Below are 21,194 nucleotides of genomic sequence, written 5' to 3' on the forward strand. Positions count from 1 at the left end.
ATATATAGAATAACAGATACTCGGGCGTGAGTTACAGACTGGAGTCTAATCGAGGCATTTGGGTTGTTTATATGTAGAATAACAGATACCCGGGAGTGAGTTACAGACTGGAATCTAATTGAGGGGTTTGGGTGGTTTCTATATAGAATAACAGATACCCGGGAGTGAGTTACAGACTGGAATCTAATCGAGGGGTTTGGGTGGTTTATATATAGAATAACAGATACCCGGGTGTGAGTTACAGGCTGGAATCTAATCGAGGTGTTTGGGTGGGATTATATATAGAATAACAGATACCCGGGTGTGAGTTACAGGCTGGAATCTAATCGAGGGGTTTGGGTGGTTTATATATAGAATAACAGATACCCGGGAGTGAGTTACAGACTGGAATCTAATCGAGGGGTTCGGGTGGTTTATATATAGAATAACAGATACCCGGGAGTGAGTTACAGACTTAAATCTAATCGAGGGGTTTGGGTGGTTTATATATAGAATAACAGATTCCCGGGAGTGAGTTACAGACTGGAATCTAATCGAGGGGTTTGGGTGGTTTATATATAGAATAACAGATACCCGGGTGTGAGTTACAGGCTGGAATCTAATCGAGGGGTTTGGGAGGTTTATATATAGAATAACAGATACCCGGGTGTGAGTTACAGGCTGGAATCTAATCGAGGGGTTAGGGTGGTTTATAAATATAATAACAGATACCCGGGAGTGAGTTACAGACTGGAATCTAATCAAGGGGTTTGGGTGGTTTATATATAGAATAACCGATACCCGGGAGTGAGTTACAGACTGGAATCTAATCGAGGGGTTTGGGTGGTTTATATATAGAATAACACATACCCGGGTGTGAGTTACAGACTGGAATCTAATCGAGGGGTTCGGGTGGTTTATATATAGAATAACAGATACCCGGGAGTGAGTTACAGACTGGAATCTAATTGAGGGGTTTGGGTGGTTTCTATATAGAATAACACATACCCGGGTGTGAGTTACAGGCTGGAATCTAATCGAGGGGCTCGGGTGGTTTATATATAGAATAACAGATACCCGGGTGTGAGTTACAGGCTGGAATCTAATCGAGGGGTTCGGGTGGTTTATATATAGAATAACAGATACCCGGGAGTGAGTTACAGACTTAAATCTAATCAAGGGGTTCGGGTGGTTTATATATAGAATAACCGATACCCGGGAGTGAGTTACAGACTGGAATCTAATCGAGGGGTTTGGGTGGTTTATATATAGAATAACAGATACCCGGGTGTGAGTTACAGACTGGAATCTAATCGAGGGGTTCGGGTGGTTTATATATAGAATAACAGATACCCGGGAGTGAGTTACAGACTGGAATCTAACCGAGGGGTTTGGGTGGTTTATATATAGAATAACAGATATCAGGGAGTGATTTACAGGCTGGAATCTAATCGAGGGGTTTTGGTGGTTTATGTATAGAATAACAGAGACCCGGGAGTGAGTTACAGACTGGAATCTAATCAAGGGGTTTGGGTGGTTTATAGATAGAATAACAGACACCCGGGAGTGAGTTACAGACTGGAATCTAATCAAGGGGTTCGGGTGGTTTATATATAGAATAACCGATACCCGGGAGTGAGTTACAGACTGGAATCTAATCGAGGGGTTTGGGTGGTTTATATATAGAATAACAGATACCCGGGTGTGAGTTACAGACTGGAATCTAATCGAGGGGTTCGGGTGGTTTATATATAGAATAACAGATACCCGGGTGTGAGTTACAGACTGGAATCTAATCGAGGGGTTTGGGTAGTTTATATATAGAAAAACAGATACCGGGAGTGAGTTACAGGCTGGAATCTAATCGAGGGGTTCGGGTGGTTTATATATAGAATAACAGATACCCGGGAGTGAGTTACAGACTGGAATCTAATTGAGGGGTTTGGGTGGTTTCTATATAGAATAACAGATACCCGGGAGTGAGTTACAGACTGGAATCTAATCGAGGGGTTCGGGTAGTTTATATATAGAAAAACAGATACCGGGAGTGAGTTACAGACTGGAATCTAATCGAGGGGTTTGGGTGGTTTATATATAGAATAACAGATACCCGGGTGTGAGTTACAGGCTGGAATCTAATCAAGGGGTTTGGGTGGTTTCTATATAGAATAACAGATACCCGGGAGTGAGTTACAGACTGGAATCTAATCGAGGTGTTCGGGTGGTTTATATATAGAATAACAGATACCCGGGTGTGAGTTACAGTCTGGAATCTAATCGAGGGGTTTGGGTGGTTTATATATAAAATAACAGGTACCCGGGAGTGAGTTACAGGCTGGAATCTAATCGAGGGGTTCGGGTGGTTTATATATAGAATAACAGATACCCGGGAGTGAGTTACAGACTGGATTCTAATCGAGGGGTTCGGGTGGTTTATATATAGAATAACAGATACCCGGGTGTGAGTTACAGGCTGGAATCTAATCAAGGGGTTTGGGTGGTTTATATATAGAATAACAGATACCCGGGAGTGAGTTACAGACTGGAATCTAATCGAGGTGTTCGGGTGGTTTATATATAGAATAACAGATACCCGGGAGTGGGTTACAGACTGGAATCTAATCGAGGGGTTTGGGTGGTTTATATATAGAATAACAGATACTCGGGCGTGAGTTACAGACTGGAGTCTAATCGAGGCATTTGGGTTGTTTATATGTAGAATAACAGATACCCGGGTGTGAGTTACAGGCTGGAATCTAATCAAGGGGTTTGGGTGGTTTATATAGAGAATAACAGATACCCGGGAGTGGGTTACAGACTGGAATCTAATCGAGGGGTTTGGGTGGTTTATATATAGAATAACAGATACTCGGGCGTGAGTTACAGACTGGAGTCTAATCGAGGCATTTGGGTTGTTTATATGTAGAATAACAGATACCCGGGAGTGAGTTACAGACTGGAAATCTAATTGAGGGGTTTGGGTGGTTTCTATATAGAATAACAGATACCCGATAGTGAGTTACAGACTGGAATCTAATCGAGGGGTTTGGGTGGTTTATATATAGAATAACAGATACCCGGGTGTGAGTTACAGGCTGGAATCTAATCGAGGTGTTTGGGTGGGATTATATATAGAATAACAGATACCCGGGTGTGAGTTACAGGCTGGAATCTAATCGAGGGGTTTGGGTGGTTTATATATAGAATAACAGATACCCGGGAGTGAGTTACAGACTGGAATCTAATCGAGGGGTTCGGGTGGTTTATATATAGAATAACAGATACCCGGGAGTGAGTTACAGACTTAAATCTAATCGAGGGGTTTGGGTGGTTTATATATAGAATAACAGATTCCCGGGAGTGAGTTACAGACTGGAATCTAATCGAGGGGTTTGGGTGGTTTATATATAGAATAACAGATACCCGGGTGTGAGTTACAGGCTGGAATCTAATCGAGGGGTTTGGGTGGTTTATATATAGAATAACAGATACCCGGGTGTGAGTTACAGACTGGAGTCTAATCGAGGGGTTTGGGTGGTTTATGTATAGAATAACAGATACCCGGGAGTGAGTTACAGACTGGAATCTAATCAAGGGGTTTGGGTGGTTTATATATAGAATAACAGATTCCCGGGAGTGAGTTACAGACTGGAATCTAATCGAGGGGTTTGGGTGGTTTATATATAGAATAACAGATACCCGGGTGTGAGTTACAGGCTGGAATCTAATCGAGGGGTTTGGGTGGTTTATATATAGAATAACAGATACCCGGGTGTGAGTTACAGACTAGAGTCTAATTGAGGGCTTTGGGTGGTTTATGTACAGAATAACAGAGACCCGGGAGTGAGTTACAGACTGGAATCTAATCAAGGGGTTTGGGTGGTTTATAGATAGAATAACAGATACCCGGGAGTGAATTACAGACTGGAATCTAATCAAGGGGTTTGGGTCGTTTATAGATAGAATAACAGATACCTGGGAGTGAGTTACAGGCTGGAATCTAATCGAGGGGTTTGGGAGGTTTATATATAGAATAACAGATACCCGGGTGTGAGTTACAGGCTGGAATCTAATCGAGGGGTTAGGGTGGTTTATAAATATAATAACAGATACCCGGGAGTGAGTTACAGACTGGAATCTAATCAAGGGGTTTGGGTGGTTTATATATAGAATAACCGATACCCGGGAGTGAGTTACAGACTGGAATCTAATCGAGGGGTTTGGGTGGTTTATATATAGAATAACACATACCCGGGTGTGAGTTACAGACTGGAATCTAATCGAGGGGTTCGGGTGGTTTATATATAGAATAACAGATACCCGGGAGTGAGTTACAGACTGGAATCTAATTGAGGGGTTTGGGTGGTTTCTATATAGAATAACACATACCCGGGTGTGAGTTACAGGCTGGAATCTAATCGAGGGGCTCGGGTGGTTTATATATAGAATAACAGATACCCGGGTGTGAGTTACAGGCTGGAATCTAATCGAGGGGTTCGGGTGGTTTATATATAGAATAACAGATACCCGGGAGTGAGTTACAGACTTAAATCTAATCAAGGGGTTCGGGTGGTTTATATATAGAATAACCGATACCCGGGAGTGAGTTACAGACTGGAATCTAATCGAGGGGTTTGGGTGGTTTATATATAGAATAACAGATACCCGGGTGTGAGTTACAGACTGGAATCTAATCGAGGGGTTCGGGTGGTTTATATATAGAATAACAGATACCCGGGAGTGAGTTACAGACTGGAATCTAACCGAGGGGTTTGGGTGGTTTATATATAGAATAACAGATATCAGGGAGTGATTTACAGGCTGGAATCTAATCGAGGGGTTTTGGTGGTTTATGTATAGAATAACAGAGACCCGGGAGTGAGTTACAGACTGGAATCTAATCAAGGGGTTTGGGTGGTTTATAGATAGAATAACAGACACCCGGGAGTGAGTTACAGACTGGAATCTAATCAAGGGGTTCGGGTGGTTTATATATAGAATAACCGATACCCGGGAGTGAGTTACAGACTGGAATCTAATCGAGGGGTTTGGGTGGTTTATATATAGAATAACAGATACCCGGGTGTGAGTTACAGACTGGAATCTAATCGAGGGGTTCGGGTGGTTTATATATAGAATAACAGATACCCGGGTGTGAGTTACAGACTGGAATCTAATCGAGGGGTTTGGGTAGTTTATATATAGAAAAACAGATACCGGGAGTGAGTTACAGGCTGGAATCTAATCGAGGGGTTCGGGTGGTTTATATATAGAATAACAGATACCCGGGAGTGAGTTACAGACTGGAATCTAATTGAGGGGTTTGGGTGGTTTCTATATAGAATAACAGATACCCGGGAGTGAGTTACAGACTGGAATCTAATCGAGGGGTTCGGGTAGTTTATATATAGAAAAACAGATACCGGGAGTGAGTTACAGACTGGAATCTAATCGAGGGGTTTGGGTGGTTTATATATAGAATAACAGATACCCGGGTGTGAGTTACAGGCTGGAATCTAATCAAGGGGTTTGGGTGGTTTCTATATAGAATAACAGATACCCGGAAGTGAGTTACAGACTGGAATCTAATCGAGGTGTTCGGGTGGTTTATATATAGAATAACAGATACCCGGGTGTGAGTTACAGTCTGGAATCTAATCGAGGGGTTTGGGTGGTTTATATATAAAATAACAGGTACCCGGGAGTGAGTTACAGGCTGGAATCTAATCGAGGGGTTCGGGTGGTTTATATATAGAATAACAGATACCCGGGAGTGAGTTACAGACTGGATTCTAATCGAGGGGTTCGGGTGGTTTATATATAGAATAACAGATACCCGGGTGTGAGTTACAGGCTGGAATCTAATCAAGGGGTTTGGGTGGTTTCTATATAGAATAACAGATACCCGGGAGTGAGTTACAGACTGGAATCTAATCGAGGTGTTCGGGTGGTTTATATATAGAATAACAGATACCCGGGAGTGGGTTACAGACTGGAATCTAATCGAGGGGTTTGGGTGGTTTATATATAGAATAACAGATACTCGGGCGTGAGTTACAGACTGGAGTCTAATCGAGGCATTTGGGTTGTTTATATGTAGAATAACAGATACCCGGGTGTGAGTTACAGGCTGAAATCTAATCAAGGGGTTTGGGTGGTTTATATAGAGAATAACAGATACCCGGGAGTGGGTTACAGACTGGAATCTAATCGAGGGGTTTGGGTGGTTTATATATAGAATAACAGATACTCGGGCGTGAGTTACAGACTGGAGTCTAATCGAGGCATTTGGGTTGTTTATATGTAGAATAACAGATACCCGGGAGTGAGTTACAGACTGGAATCTAATTGAGGGGTTTGGGTGGTTTCTATATAGAATAACAGATACCCGGGAGTGAGTTACAGACTGGAATCTAATCGAGGGGTTTGGGTGGTTTATATATAGAATAACAGATACCCGGGTGTGAGTTACAGGCTGGAATCTAATCGAGGTGTTTGGGTGGGATTATATATAGAATAACAGATACCCGGGTGTGAGTTACAGGCTGGAATCTAATCGAGGGGTTTGGGTGGTTTATATATAGAATAACAGATACCCGGGAGTGAGTTACAGACTGGAATCTAATCGAGGGGTTCGGGTGGTTTATATATAGAATAACAGATACCCGGGAGTGAGTTACAGACTTAAATCTAATCGAGGGGTTTGGGTGGTTTATATATAGAATAACAGATTCCCGGGAGTGAGTTACAGACTGGAATCTAATCGAGGGGTTTGGGTTGTTTATATGTAGAATAACAGATACCCGGGAGTGAGTTACAGACTGGAAATCTAATTGAGGGGTTTGGGTGGTTTCTATATAGAATAACAGATACCCGATAGTGAGTTACAGACTGGAATCTAATCGAGGGGTTTGGGTGGTTTATATATAGAATAACAGATACCCGGGTGTGAGTTACAGGCTGGAATCTAATCGAGGTGTTTGGGTGGGATTATATATAGAATAACAGATACCCGGGTGTGAGTTACAGGCTGGAATCTAATCGAGGGGTTTGGGTGGTTTATATATAGAATAACAGATACCCGGGAGTGAGTTACAGACTGGAATCTAATCGAGGGGTTCGGGTGGTTTATATATAGAATAACAGATACCCGGGAGTGAGTTACAGACTTAAATCTAATCGAGGGGTTTGGGTGGTTTATATATAGAATAACAGATTCCCGGGAGTGAGTTACAGACTGGAATCTAATCGAGGGGTTTGGGTGGTTTATATATAGAATAACAGATACCCGGGTGTGAGTTACAGGCTGGAATCTAATCGAGGGGTTTGGGTGGTTTATATATAGAATAACAGATACCCGGGTGTGAGTTACAGACTGGAGTCTAATCGAGGGGTTTGGGTGGTTTATGTATAGAATAACAGATACCCGGGAGTGAGTTACAGACTGGAATCTAATCAAGGGGTTTGGGTGGTTTATATATAGAATAACAGATTCCCGGGAGTGAGTTACAGACTGGAATCTAATCGAGGGGTTTGGGTGGTTTATATATAGAATAACAGATACCCGGGTGTGAGTTACAGGCTGGAATCTAATCGAGGGGTTTGGGTGGTTTATATATAGAATAACAGATACCCGGGTGTGAGTTACAGACTAGAGTCTAATTGAGGGCTTTGGGTGGTTTATGTACAGAATAACAGAGACCCGGGAGTGAGTTACAGACTGGAATCTAATCAAGGGGTTTGGGTGGTTTATAGATAGAATAACAGATACCCGGGAGTGAATTACAGACTGGAATCTAATCAAGGGGTTTGGGTCGTTTATAGATAGAATAACAGATACCTGGGAGTGAGTTACAGGCTGGAATCTAATCGAGGGGTTTGGGAGGTTTATATATAGAATAACAGATACCCGGGTGTGAGTTACAGGCTGGAATCTAATCGAGGGGTTAGGGTGGTTTATAAATATAATAACAGATACCCGGGAGTGAGTTACAGACTGGAATCTAATCAAGGGGTTTGGGTGGTTTATATATAGAATAACCGATACCCGGGAGTGAGTTACAGACTGGAATCTAATCGAGGGGTTTGGGTGGTTTATATATAGAATAACACATACCCGGGTGTGAGTTACAGACTGGAATCTAATCGAGGGGTTCGGGTGGTTTATATATAGAATAACAGATACCCGGGAGTGAGTTACAGACTGGAATCTAATTGAGGGGTTTGGGTGGTTTCTATATAGAATAACACATACCCGGGTGTGAGTTACAGGCTGGAATCTAATCGAGGGGCTCGGGTGGTTTATATATAGAATAACAGATACCCGGGTGTGAGTTACAGGCTGGAATCTAATCGAGGGGTTCGGGTGGTTTATATATAGAATAACAGATACCCGGGAGTGAGTTACAGACTTAAATCTAATCAAGGGGTTCGGGTGGTTTATATATAGAATAACCGATACCCGGGAGTGAGTTACAGACTGGAATCTAATCGAGGGGTTTGGGTGGTTTATATATAGAATAACAGATACCCGGGTGTGAGTTACAGACTGGAATCTAATCGAGGGGTTCGGGTGGTTTATATATAGAATAACAGATACCCGGGAGTGAGTTACAGACTGGAATCTAACCGAGGGGTTTGGGTGGTTTATATATAGAATAACAGATATCAGGGAGTGATTTACAGGCTGGAATCTAATCGAGGGGTTTTGGTGGTTTATGTATAGAATAACAGAGACCCGGGAGTGAGTTACAGACTGGAATCTAATCAAGGGGTTTGGGTGGTTTATAGATAGAATAACAGACACCCGGGAGTGAGTTACAGACTGGAATCTAATCAAGGGGTTCGGGTGGTTTATATATAGAATAACCGATACCCGGGAGTGAGTTACAGACTGGAATCTAATCGAGGGGTTTGGGTGGTTTATATATAGAATAACAGATACCCGGGTGTGAGTTACAGACTGGAATCTAATCGAGGGGTTCGGGTGGTTTATATATAGAATAACAGATACCCGGGTGTGAGTTACAGACTGGAATCTAATCGAGGGGTTTGGGTAGTTTATATATAGAAAAACAGATACCGGGAGTGAGTTACAGGCTGGAATCTAATCGAGGGGTTCGGGTGGTTTATATATAGAATAACAGATACCCGGGAGTGAGTTACAGACTGGAATCTAATTGAGGGGTTTGGGTGGTTTCTATATAGAATAACAGATACCCGGGAGTGAGTTACAGACTGGAATCTAATCGAGGGGTTCGGGTAGTTTATATATAGAAAAACAGATACCGGGAGTGAGTTACAGACTGGAATCTAATCGAGGGGTTTGGGTGGTTTATATATAGAATAACAGATACCCGGGTGTGAGTTACAGGCTGGAATCTAATCAAGGGGTTTGGGTGGTTTCTATATAGAATAACAGATACCCGGGAGTGAGTTACAGACTGGAATCTAATCGAGGTGTTCGGGTGGTTTATATATAGAATAACAGATACCCGGGTGTGAGTTACAGTCTGGAATCTAATCGAGGGGTTTGGGTGGTTTATATATAAAATAACAGGTACCCGGGAGTGAGTTACAGGCTGGAATCTAATCTCGGGGTTTGGGTGGTTTATATATAGGATAACAGATACCCGGGAGTGAGTTACAGGCTGGAATCTAATCAAGGGGTTTGGGTGGTTTCTATATAGAATAACAGATACCCGGGAGTGAGTTACAGACTGGAATCTAATCGAGGTGTTCGGGTGGTTTATATATAGAATAACAGATACCCGGGAGTGGGTTACAGACTGGAATCTAATCGAGGGGTTTGGGTGGTTTATATATAGAATAACAGATACTCGGGCGTGAGTTACAGACTGGAGTCTAATCGAGGCATTTGGGTTGTTTATATGTAGAATAACAGATACCCGGGTGTGAGTTACAGGCTGGAATCTAATCAAGGGGTTTGGGTGGTTTATATAGAGAATAACAGATACCCGGGAGTGGGTTACAGACTGGAATCTAATCGAGGGGTTTGGGTGGTTTATATATAGAATAACAGATACTCGGGCGTGAGTTACAGACTGGAGTCTAATCGAGGCATTTGGGTTGTTTATATGTAGAATAACAGATACCCGGGAGTGAGTTACAGACTGGAATCTAATTGAGGGGTTTGGGTGGTTTCTATATAGAATAACAGATACCCGGGAGTGAGTTACAGACTGGAATCTAATCGAGGGGTTTGGGTGGTTTATATATAGAATAACAGATACCCGGGTGTGAGTTACAGGCTGGAATCTAATCGAGGTGTTTGGGTGGGATTATATATAGAATAACAGATACCCGGGTGTGAGTTACAGGCTGGAATCTAATCGAGGGGTTTGGGTGGTTTATATATAGAATAACAGATACCCGGGAGTGAGTTACAGACTGGAATCTAATCGAGGGGTTCGGGTGGTTTATATATAGAATAACAGATACCCGGGAGTGAGTTACAGACTTAAATCTAATCGAGGGGTTTGGGTGGTTTATATATAGAATAACAGATTCCCGGGAGTGAGTTACAGACTGGAATCTAATCGAGGGGTTTGGGTGGTTTATATATAGAATAACAGATACCCGGGTGTGAGTTACAGGCTGGAATCTAATCGAGGGGTTTGGGTGGTTTATATATAGAATAACAGATACCCGGGTGTGAGTTACAGACTGGAGTCTAATCGAGGGGTTTGGGTGGTTTATGTATAGAATAACAGATACCCGGGAGTGAGTTACAGACTGGAATCTAATCAAGGGGTTTGGGTGGTTTATATATAGAATAACAGATTCCCGGGAGTGAGTTACAGACTGGAATCTAATCGAGGGGTTTGGGTGGTTTATATATAGAATAACAGATACCCGGGTGTGAGTTACAGGCTGGAATCTAATCGAGGGGTTTGGGTGGTTTATATATAGAATAACAGATACCCGGGTGTGAGTTACAGACTAGAGTCTAATTGAGGGCTTTGGGTGGTTTATGTACAGAATAACAGAGACCCGGGAGTGAGTTACAGACTGGAATCTAATCAAGGGGTTTGGGTGGTTTATAGATAGAATAACAGATACCCGGGAGTGAATTACAGACTGGAATCTAATCAAGGGGTTTGGGTCGTTTATAGATAGAATAACAGATACCCGGGAGTGAGTTACAGACTGGAATCTATTCGAGGGATTTGGGTGGTTTATATATAGAATAACAGAGACCCGGGAGTGAGTTCCAGACTGGAATCTAATCGAGGGGTGTGGGTAGTTTATATATAGAATAACAGAGACCCGGGAGTGAGTTACAGACTGGAATCTAATCGAGGGGTTTGGGTGGTTTATATATAGAATAACAGATACCCGGGAGTGAGTTACAGACTGGAATCTAATCGAGGGGTGTGGGTAGTTTTTATATAGAATAACAGAGACCCGGGAGTGAGTTACAGACTGGAATCTAATCGAGGGGTTTGGGTGGTTTATATATAGAATAACAGATACCCGGGAGTGAGTTACAGGCTGGAATCTAATCGAGGGGTTTGGGTGGTTTATATATAGAATAACAGATACCCGGGAGTGAGTTACAGACTGGAATCTAATCGAGGGGTTTGGGTGGTTTATATATAGAATAACAGATACCCGGGAGTGAGTTACAGACTGGAATCTAATCGAGGGGTGTGGGTAGTTTTTATATAGAATAACAGAGACCCGGGAGTGAGTTACAGACTGGAATCTAATCGAGGGGTTTGGGTGGTTTATATATAGAATAACAGATACCCGGGAGTGAGTTACAGGCTGGAATCTAATAGAGGGGTTTGGGTGGTTTATATACAGAATAACAGATACCTGGGAGTGAGTTACAGACTGGAATCTAATCAAGGGGTTTGGGTGGTTTATATATAGAATAACAGATACCCGGGAGTGAGTTACAGACTGGAATCTAATCGAGGGATTTGGGTGGTTTATATACAGAATAACAGATACCCGGGAGTGAGTTACAGACTGGAATCTAATCGAGGGATTTGGGTGGTTTATATATAGAATAACAGATACCCGGGAGTGAGTTACAGACTGGAATCTAATCGAGGGATTTGGGTGGTTTATATACAGAATAACAGATACCCGGGAGTGAGTTACAGACTGGAATCTAATCGAGGGGTTTGGGTGGTTTATATACAGAATAACAGATACCCGGGAGTGAGTTACAGACTGGAATCTAATCGAGGTGTTTGGGTGGTTTATATATAGAATAACAGATACCCGGGAGTGAGTTACAGACTGGAATCTAATCGAGGGATTTGGGTGGTTTATATACAGAATAACAGATACCCGGGAGTGAGTTACAGACTGGAATCTAATCGAGGGATTTGGGTGGTTTATATACAGAATAACAGATACCGGGAATGAGTTACAGACTGGAATCTAATCGAGGGTTCGGGTGGTTTATATCAGGAATAACAGATACCTGGGACTGAGTAGAAACAGATTGGAATCTACGAATTGTTGTCTTTCTTCATTTTGTTTGTCTGCTTTTTGCAGTATTTTGATTGGTGGTGCTGGTTGACAGTTCGTTAAAAAACGCAAAGAGCAACCCCCCCTTCCCCCCCCCCCCCTACCCCGCCGCCTCTCCTTGCAGGCTCTGCAACAGCCACCACCCTGATTGTGATTTGGTATCTGGGACCATCCCGCCCTGTTTGACCTCTCTCTATGATCCTTGTGTTTCAGGCCGGCCCAATTTCCAAGAGCTACTTAAAAATGACATATTTGTGGACTTCCTAAACACGTTCCTCAGCTTGCCGGTAAGTGTTGGGAGTTGAATAAATCATTAGGAACCCGTTATAAAGCACTTAAGCTGCTGCTTCAGTGTGTGGATAGGATAGTTCGATTCATTTCACAAGGAATATTTCATTCGTTCTGTTCTCCTGCTTTTAAATTATTGTTTCTCGTACTTTTCCAGCATTTTGATGTTATTGTGTGGCACGACTGAGGGAATGTAGCATTGTCAGAGATGCCACATTTCCGATGGAATATCATATTGACGCAGTGCCTGCCCGCTCAGCTGGACATCACATATTGCACTGCGTGGACGAGCCAGGAAACTCTCCTCCTGTTTCATGGCCACAATTTACCTCTCAACCAATCCCTCCTTGAACAGATGATCTGCTGCAGAATTTTCCATCTGCAGGATCCTCTGCTTCACTGGCATCGCACCTACGCCCACCCGATGGCGTGGGGGTGGCCACAATGGGAAACCCCAGTGGTTGGCTGCGGGAACGGAGAATCCCGCTGCCGGCGGGCGTGCGCCGTGGCGGAAAACAGGACTGGCGGGACGGAGAATCCCGCCCCTGATTTTTGCTTTGCTGCTTGCGGGATCTTGCTGTGCCCCAATTTGCTGTTCCACTTTCCACATCACAAGCTGCGATGTTACCCTGTTCAGAAGGTAGTTCATTTTCTGCAGGATGTTTAAAAACATTTTTAAATTTACATTAAAAAAAAAATACAGATTTAGAATGTCCAATTCATTTTTATCGAATTAAGGGGCAATTTAGCGCGGCCAATCCACCTACCAGGCACATGTTTGGGTTGTGGGGGCGAAACCCACGCAGGCACGGGGAGAATGTGGAGAAACTCCAAGCAGGGTGTTTTCAGATGGACATAAATGTGTGAATCACCCATCAACTCAAGTTAAAAACAAGGCAACCAACAATTTTTGAACTGTCAAGGAATTTTATTTTAAAAAAGGGATTGTCTCTCCTTTCCCATCCTGACCCTATTCAGAAAGATCACTTGAGGGCTCTTAACTCTCTCTCCAGTAAAAGCTTAACCAAAACACACATTTATTTCTTACCCCTGTGTTCGCTCAACTCCATTGGCTCTTCGCAGTTCCTCAATTGTAAAATCCTCATCCTTTGTTCAAATCCCCCCCATGGCCTCATCCCTCCCTATCCGTGTATCCTCCAATCCTACAACCCCCCCATTCTTTGATTTTTGAAGTATTTTTAATTGATTTCATAATTATTTACAGTGGCATTTGCCATGAAAAACCAGAAAAATATATAAGGAAAAAGAACAACAGTACACACAAAAATCATAAAACAAAGGAAATAATGAATTATTATTCAAGCAAAGGAACATATGTACAGGTGTGGGAACTCCTATCTTTGAGCCCCCTGTAGGTTAGCTGCCACAACCATACTGTTTTAGTTATGATACTGTTGCCTCCTGGTGCTAGAACATATCAGAGGGAGTGTTTGTGGAGGCCAGACGTGCTTCGGCATTGCTGCAGTGGTCGCTGTGGTCTCCCCCATGTGTGCTCTCACCCTTTGGCCCTTCTGTTTCCCCTGCCCTGCTTGCCCTGTGTTTTCCTTAGCATTGTCTCCCCTGCTCCTGCCCCCCCCCCCCCCATCCTTTCCTCTACCCACCCCCCCGCCTTTCCCCTCCCTCCCCCTTTCTTTTCTCCCTCCACTGTCTGATTTGGTCTGCCCTCCCTTCCCCCTCACTTATTGGTCGCTGGTCACGAACAGGTCTCGGAACAGGCTGGTGAATAGCTTCCACGCGCTGTGGGATCCTTCCTCCGATCCCTGAATGGCGAATTTTATTTTTTCCTGTTTGAGAAACTCTGCCAAGCCGGACAGCCAGTCTGCGGCCTTGGGTGACGCTGCTGGTCCCCAGCCGAGCAGGAGTCTTCGGGAGGGACAAAGGAGGCAAAGGCTAGGGAATCCACCCCTTTCCCCATAAAGAGCTCTCGCTGCTCTGATACCCCAAAGACCGCCATGGTGGGCATGGCTCCATACTCACCCCCACAACCTTGGACATGGCCTTGGAAAAGGCTATCCAGTGCGCGTCTGGGGCAAGACTAGAACATGTGGGTGCAGTTGGCGGGGCCTCCCTGGTACCACTCACATTTGTCCTCCACCTCTGGGAAGAACCTGCTCATTTGAGTTCTGGTTAGGTGCGTCCTGTGCACCACCTTTAGCTGCATTAGGCTCAGCCCTGCGCTCGTGGGGGTGGAGTTTGCCCTGTGTGGTGCTTCGATCCAGAGTCATTCCCTATCTCTGTGCCTAACTCTCCCTCCCACTTCTCCCACGTCTCATCCAGTGGTGACCGTACCTCCTCTAGTGGACATCCGTAAGTGTCGGCACAGTTAACGTCCCCTACTTTGCCTGCGGTCAGACGTCTGTCCAGTAGGCAGTATCCTGTTAGCTGGGGGACGTTGCTGTTGCCTTTCGGAGGTAATTCCTTATTTGCATATAATGTAACTCATTCTCTTTTGGGAGCTGGAGCTTGTCCGTGTATTGCCCCAGGGTCACTACTCTGCCATCTAAGTCCCCTACCGTCAGTTCCCCTTCCATCAGTTCCCCTTCAACCTGCCTCCACCTTTTAAAGGTGGCATCCATAGTCACGGAGGGGAATTTATGGTCCTTGCAGATGGAGGGCCATGGTTGACCAAAATGGTGTCTCAGTTGGTTCCACATTCTCAGGGTGACCACTACCACTGGGCTTCTTGAGTACCTGGCTGGGGGGGATGGGAGTGGGGCTGTGGCCAGTGCTCGGAGGGATGTCCCTGTGCAGGAGCTCTCCTCCATTTTAACCCATTCTGCTCCCGGCTCCTTGTGCCATCCCCAAACTCTTTCTGCGGTAGCTGCCCATGGTAGAATAGGAGGCTTGGGAGGGCCAAGCCCCCCATGTTCCTCCTCCTTTTCAGTACACTCTTTCTAATCCTTGGGTTCTTCCCCCCCGCCCACCCCCTACACAAATGCCATGATTAGTTTGTCTATCTTAGTGAAGAAGGCCTTGGGGATGAAGTTCGGAAGGGATCTGAACAGGAAGAGGAACCTGGGGAGCACGTTTATTTTGATTGTCTGCACTCTCCCTGCCAGGGAGAGCGGGAGTGAGTCCCATCTCCTCAGGTCCCTCGTTACCTCCTCCACCAGACTTGTGAGGTTCCATTTGTGGGTCCGTGTCCAGTTGTGGGCTATTTGGATCCCCAGGTAGCGGAATTTGGTTTGGGCCAACTTGAATGGCAGCTTCCCCAGCTCGGATTACTCCCCTTTGTGGGTTCACGGGGAAGATTTACACTTTTGCTCGGGTTAAGTTTGTAACCTGAGAAGGCTCCAAACTGTCTTAGGAGTTCCATTTACCTCCCATGCTGGCTAGGGGATTCGAGTCATAGAGGAACAAGTCATCTGCATAGAGTACTCTATGTTCCCTGTCTCCCCTCTGGATGCCTCCCCACTCCTTCGCTGATCTGAGAGCGATGGCTGGTGGCTCGATTGTCAGGGCAAATAGCAGTGGGGACACATCCCTGCCTCGTTCCTCTGTGCAGCCAGAAGTATTTAGAGCAATGGTGTTTGTCCGTAAGCTCGCCATGTGAGCACTGTACAGTAGTTTCACCTACGAGGTGAACCTCGGCCCAACCCAAATGGTTCCAGTACCTCCATGAGGTAACTCCATTTAACTCTTTCAAAGGCTATCTCTGCGTTCAGGGAGATGATCACTTCTGGTGTTCCCACCCTGGGTGGGGTCATGACCCGCCTCCGTCGGGTCTTTGTCTATTTTAGGGATCAGTGATATCGAGGCCTGTGCCGAAGTACCTTCTCGACAGCGAATTATTGAATATCTCCCACAGGTGCGGGGCCAGTGCTGTCGCAAAAGGTCCACTGGGAATCCGTCTGAACCCGATGCCTTCCCCGGCTGCATTGAGTGGATACTCTCCATGACTTCTCCCAGTCCCAATGGTGCTTCTAGGCCCTGCTTTCTCTCCTCCCCATGACTGGTATGTCCAGCCCGGCAAGGAACTGTTTCATCTTCGAGGCCCCCTCCAGGGACACAGAAGTGTACAACAAGGGCAGCACGATGGCGCAGTGGTTAGCACTGCAGCCTCGCGGCGCTGAGGTCCCAGGTTCGATCCCGGCTCTGGCTCACTATCCATGTGGAGTTTGCATATCCTTCCTGTGTTTGTGTGGGTTTTGCCCCCACAACCCAAAGATGTGCAGGGTAGGTAGATTGGCCAGGCTAAATTGGACACGCTAAAGGGCAGCACAGTGGTTAGCACAGTTGCTCCACAGCTCCGGGGTCCCAGGTTCGATTCCCGGCTTGGGTCACTGTCTATGCGGAGTCTGCACGTTCTCCCCGTGTCTGTGTGGTTTTCCTCCGGGTGCTCCGGTTTCCTCCCACAGTCCTAGGATGTGCAGGTTAGGTGGATTGGCCATGCTAGATTGCACTTAATGTCCAAAAAAGGTTCGTTGGGGTTACGGGGATAGGGTGGAGGTGTGGGGATGGGGTGGAGGTATGGGCTGGGGTGGTGTGCTCTTTCCAAGAGCCGGTGCAGACGCGATGGGCTGAATGGCCGCCTCCTGCACTGGAAATTCTGTGATCCTATGATGAAAAATTGCCCCTTAATTGGAATAAATGAATTGGGTACTCTAAATTTAAATAAAAAAGAAGAGTACAGCTCTCGGTGGAAAGTCACAAAGGCCTCGTTGATCTCATGTGGTGCTGTGACTAGCTTGCCTCTCCCATCCTTCACCCAAGCTATTTCCCTCGTGGCTGCCTGCTTTCTCAGCTGGTGAGCCAGCAGGTGGCCAGCCTTGTCTCCGTGCTCATAGAAGGTCCCCTGTGTCGGCAGAGCTGGTTCACTGCTTTTCCAGTGGAGAGCAAGTTGAATTCCATTTGTAGTTTTTGCCCCTCCGTCAGTACTTCCCAGTGGGGGAATCCCAGTGTGGACTATCGCCGATCCACTTCTAATATGGAGCCAACCATCCGCTGCCCAGCTGCCCTCTCCTTATCCCTGACTGTCTTGTATGCAATTATTTCCCCCCTTATGACCGCCTTCAGTGCCTCCCAATGTTGCAGGTTACATACCCGTCAATGGCTTGTGACATTCTTTCGCGGAATGCCTTGTCGATGAGGAGGGCTGTGTCCAGCCTCCATGGGGGGTGCTGGACACATGTAGTGTGGTGTGAAAAATAGTCACTTTTCTACGATAACTCGCCAAAAAAGACGCAGTAACTCATTCCCCAACTCTAGTAAGTTAGAGGAAGAAAGAGACGGGCAATATAAGAAAAAATGCCCGGAAAAAGCCAAACTAGGGGCCGAGCAGAGACCAGGAGTGGGAGGGGCCAGGGACGACCACACTCGGACGAGCCCAGCAGCGCAATAGGCAGCGAAGCACAAGTTTTACCAAATCAACAGGAGTAAGACAGACAGGAACAAGCTCCTCCCGCATCGGGGGGGGGGGGGAGGGTTGGGGGGGGGGGGGGGGGGTGCTGGAAGGCAACCTTCACCAAGGCACTGAAGGAGCACCAACAGGAGATAAAGGGTGAGATAAAAGCGGACATTCAGGCTTGCGGATTGTGTGCCTACCAGAGGGGATCGAAGGCAGGGACCCCACGGTATACGTGACCGAGATGCTAGGCAACCTGGTGGGAAGGGAGCCTTTCCCCAACCCACCAGAAATAGACAGAGCACACCGGTTGCTGCACCCAAAACCCAAAGCTGGGGAACAACCGAGGGCAGCAATAGCCAAACTGCACCGGTACCAGAACCGAGAAAGAATCCTGCGCTGGGCCAGGCAGTCCAAAAACTGCAGCTGGGAAGGACATACTATTAGGATATCCCGGGACATTGGGGTGGACCTGGCCAGGAAACGGGCTGAGTTTAACAGAAAAAAGCAGCCCTGTAAAAGAATGGCGTACGCTTTGGTATGCTGTACCCTGCGAAGCTCTGGGTCACATACAAAGTGTGGTAAACCACTTTTGTACTTATATTAGAGGATGTACGATAGAACCTGCACTACAGGTTCGCCTGTGGCCACTGCCTGCTGGCTCCGCCCAGGAGGCGGGGTATAAATATGTGTGTCCTCCAGCTTGCAGCCATTTTGCCAGCTGCTGTGGGAGGCCACACATCTGATACCAATAAAGCCTCAGTTTGGATTCAACTTTCGTCTTTAAGTCAAATTGATCGTGCCTCAACTTATTGGTATCGGTTTCGAAGGATGGACCTCCGTATTAAACCAGATCGCCTGCAGCTGGATCCGCACTCAAGCGACGCCAGAAAGGCCTTCCAGCACTGGCTAGCTTGCTTTGAAGCGTATATCAACGCGGCGCCGACCCCTGTTCCAGAGGCTCAGAAGATCCATATCTTATATTCCAGGCTGAGCTCCAAAGTCTTCCCGCTGATCCAGGATGCGCCAAACTACGGCGAAGCCATGACTCGACTCAAGGACAATTACGAGCAGAAGACAAACACGCTCTTCGCCAGGCACGCACTCGCAACTCGTTCTCAACTACCGGGTGAGTCCATAGAAGACTTCTGGAGGGCCCTAATCCCACTAGTCCGGGACTGGGACTGCCAGGACGTTACAGCTAAGGAACACTCCGACCTCCTTATGAGGGACGCCTTTCTGACTGGAATTGGGTCAGATATCATACGTCAGTGGCTCCTACAAGGGGCCACACGCGACCTCGCAGAGACTAAAACGCTAGCGCTCTCCATGACGGTCGCACTGTGCAACGTCCAGTCCTATGCCCCCAACCGCGCGGCCCACTCCTCCTACGCTTCATGGACCTCATAGGCAGCCGCCCTAGCTGCCCAGAGGGCACTGCCCAGCCAATACGCCTGCGCTATACGCCAGCCAGCAAACCCCGGGGAGCCTCGATGCTACTTTTGCGGCCAGCAAAAGCACCCCCGCCAACGCTGCCCGGCCCGCGCTACCATTTGTAAAGCCTGCGGGAAGAAGGGCCACCTCGCCACGGTGTGCCAGGCTCGCTCGGTGGCTGCGATCGCCCTCACCCCCCCAGTCACAGACAATGGGCGCCGCCATCTCTTCCTCCCCGCCCAGACCATGTGCGATCAGTGGGCGCCGCCATCTTCCTCTCAGCGCGACATGTGCGTTTCATGGGCGCCGCCATCTTGCTCCACCCCCGCAATGTGCGTTCCATGGGCGCCGCCATTTTGTAACCCCCAAGATCTCTGAGCGCCGCCATCTTGTCTACCCCTCAGCACATGGACACCACCAGCGTTCCAAGATCTGAACTCAATGGCCGCCCCATTACCTGACGACCAACCAAGGCTCGCTTCCATGTCACTCGATCAGTCTCGCCCGCATAACCTGATCAACGCATCCACCAGTATGAAAGTCGACGGCCATGTGACCTCTTACCTGCTGGACTCTGGGAGCACCGAGAGCTTTATACACCCGGATACGGTAAGGCGCTGCTCCCTCACGATACACCCCGCCAATCAGAAAATCTCCCTGGCCTCCGGATCCCATTGCATAGCGATCCAGGGGTACTGTACGGTCACGCTCACGGTCCAGGTCGTAGAATTCCACGGCTTCCGCCTCTACGTTCTCCCTAACCTCTGCGCTGCACTTATCCTCGGCCGAGATTTCCAGTGCAACCTCCAGAGCCTAATCCTTAAATTCGGCGGACCCTTACCACCCCTTACTGTGTGTGGTCTCGCGACCCTAAAGGTTGACCCACCTTCCCTCTTTGCTAATCTAACTCCAGATTGAAAACCCGTCGCCACCAGGAGCAGACGGTACAGCATCCAGGATAAGACCTTCATCAGGTCCGAAGTCCAGCGGTTGCTTCGGGAAAGCATCATCGAGGCCAACAACAGCCCCTGGAGAGCTCAAGTGGTAGTGGTTAAATCTGGGGAGAAACACCGAATGGTCGTGGACTACAGCTAGACCATCAACAGGTACACGCAGCTCGACGCGTATCCCCTCCCACGCATATCTGACATGGTTAATCAGATTGCACAGTACTGGGTCTTCTCAACGGTGGACCTGAAATCCGCTTACCACCAGCTCCCCATCCGTAAATCGGACCAGCCATACACCGCCTTCGAAGCAGACAGCCGTCTATATCACTTCCTTACGATCCCCTTCGGCGTCACTAACGGGGGGGCGGGGGTAAAAAATAGGACCAGAGCGAGAGCAGCAATATGGCTACAAAGGGCCGCAACCAAGGGCCCAGAGCAAACAAGCTCTGCAAGCAACCATCCACTACGGTCTCTGGGTGAAGGGAGACCCCGGAGTGCAGGAGCCTAACCCCATGGCGGACGCACAGTGGGCGGCCATGTCGGGTGCCCCCGGGACAAAGGGAAACCCTGGGGCGCAGGGACCCGACCACATGGAGAGAGCAGTGACAGCAGCCATCCTGGATGGCCCCCTAACAAAGGGAAACCCCGGAGGGCAGGGGCGCGTCCACCAA

The 21,194-nt window shown here is 47.0% G+C and overlaps 1 protein-coding gene across 1 annotated transcript in view; it reads left to right on the top strand.

Annotated features, from left to right (window-relative positions):
- The window catches only part of LOC140427338 (regulator of G-protein signaling protein-like), a 194,056-nt gene that overhangs the window by 24,288 nt on the left and 148,574 nt on the right, over positions 1-21,194 (top strand). The window contains exon 2 of the mRNA XM_072512889.1: positions 12,700-12,773. Coding sequence (XP_072368990.1) covers positions 12,700-12,773 — 74 coding nt within the window. The remainder of the gene's footprint in view (positions 1-12,699; positions 12,774-21,194) is intronic.

Source organism: Scyliorhinus torazame, chromosome 7 (genome assembly GCF_047496885.1).
Source record: "Scyliorhinus torazame isolate Kashiwa2021f chromosome 7, sScyTor2.1, whole genome shotgun sequence".
Classification (NCBI taxonomy): Eukaryota; Metazoa; Chordata; class Chondrichthyes; order Carcharhiniformes; family Scyliorhinidae; genus Scyliorhinus; species Scyliorhinus torazame.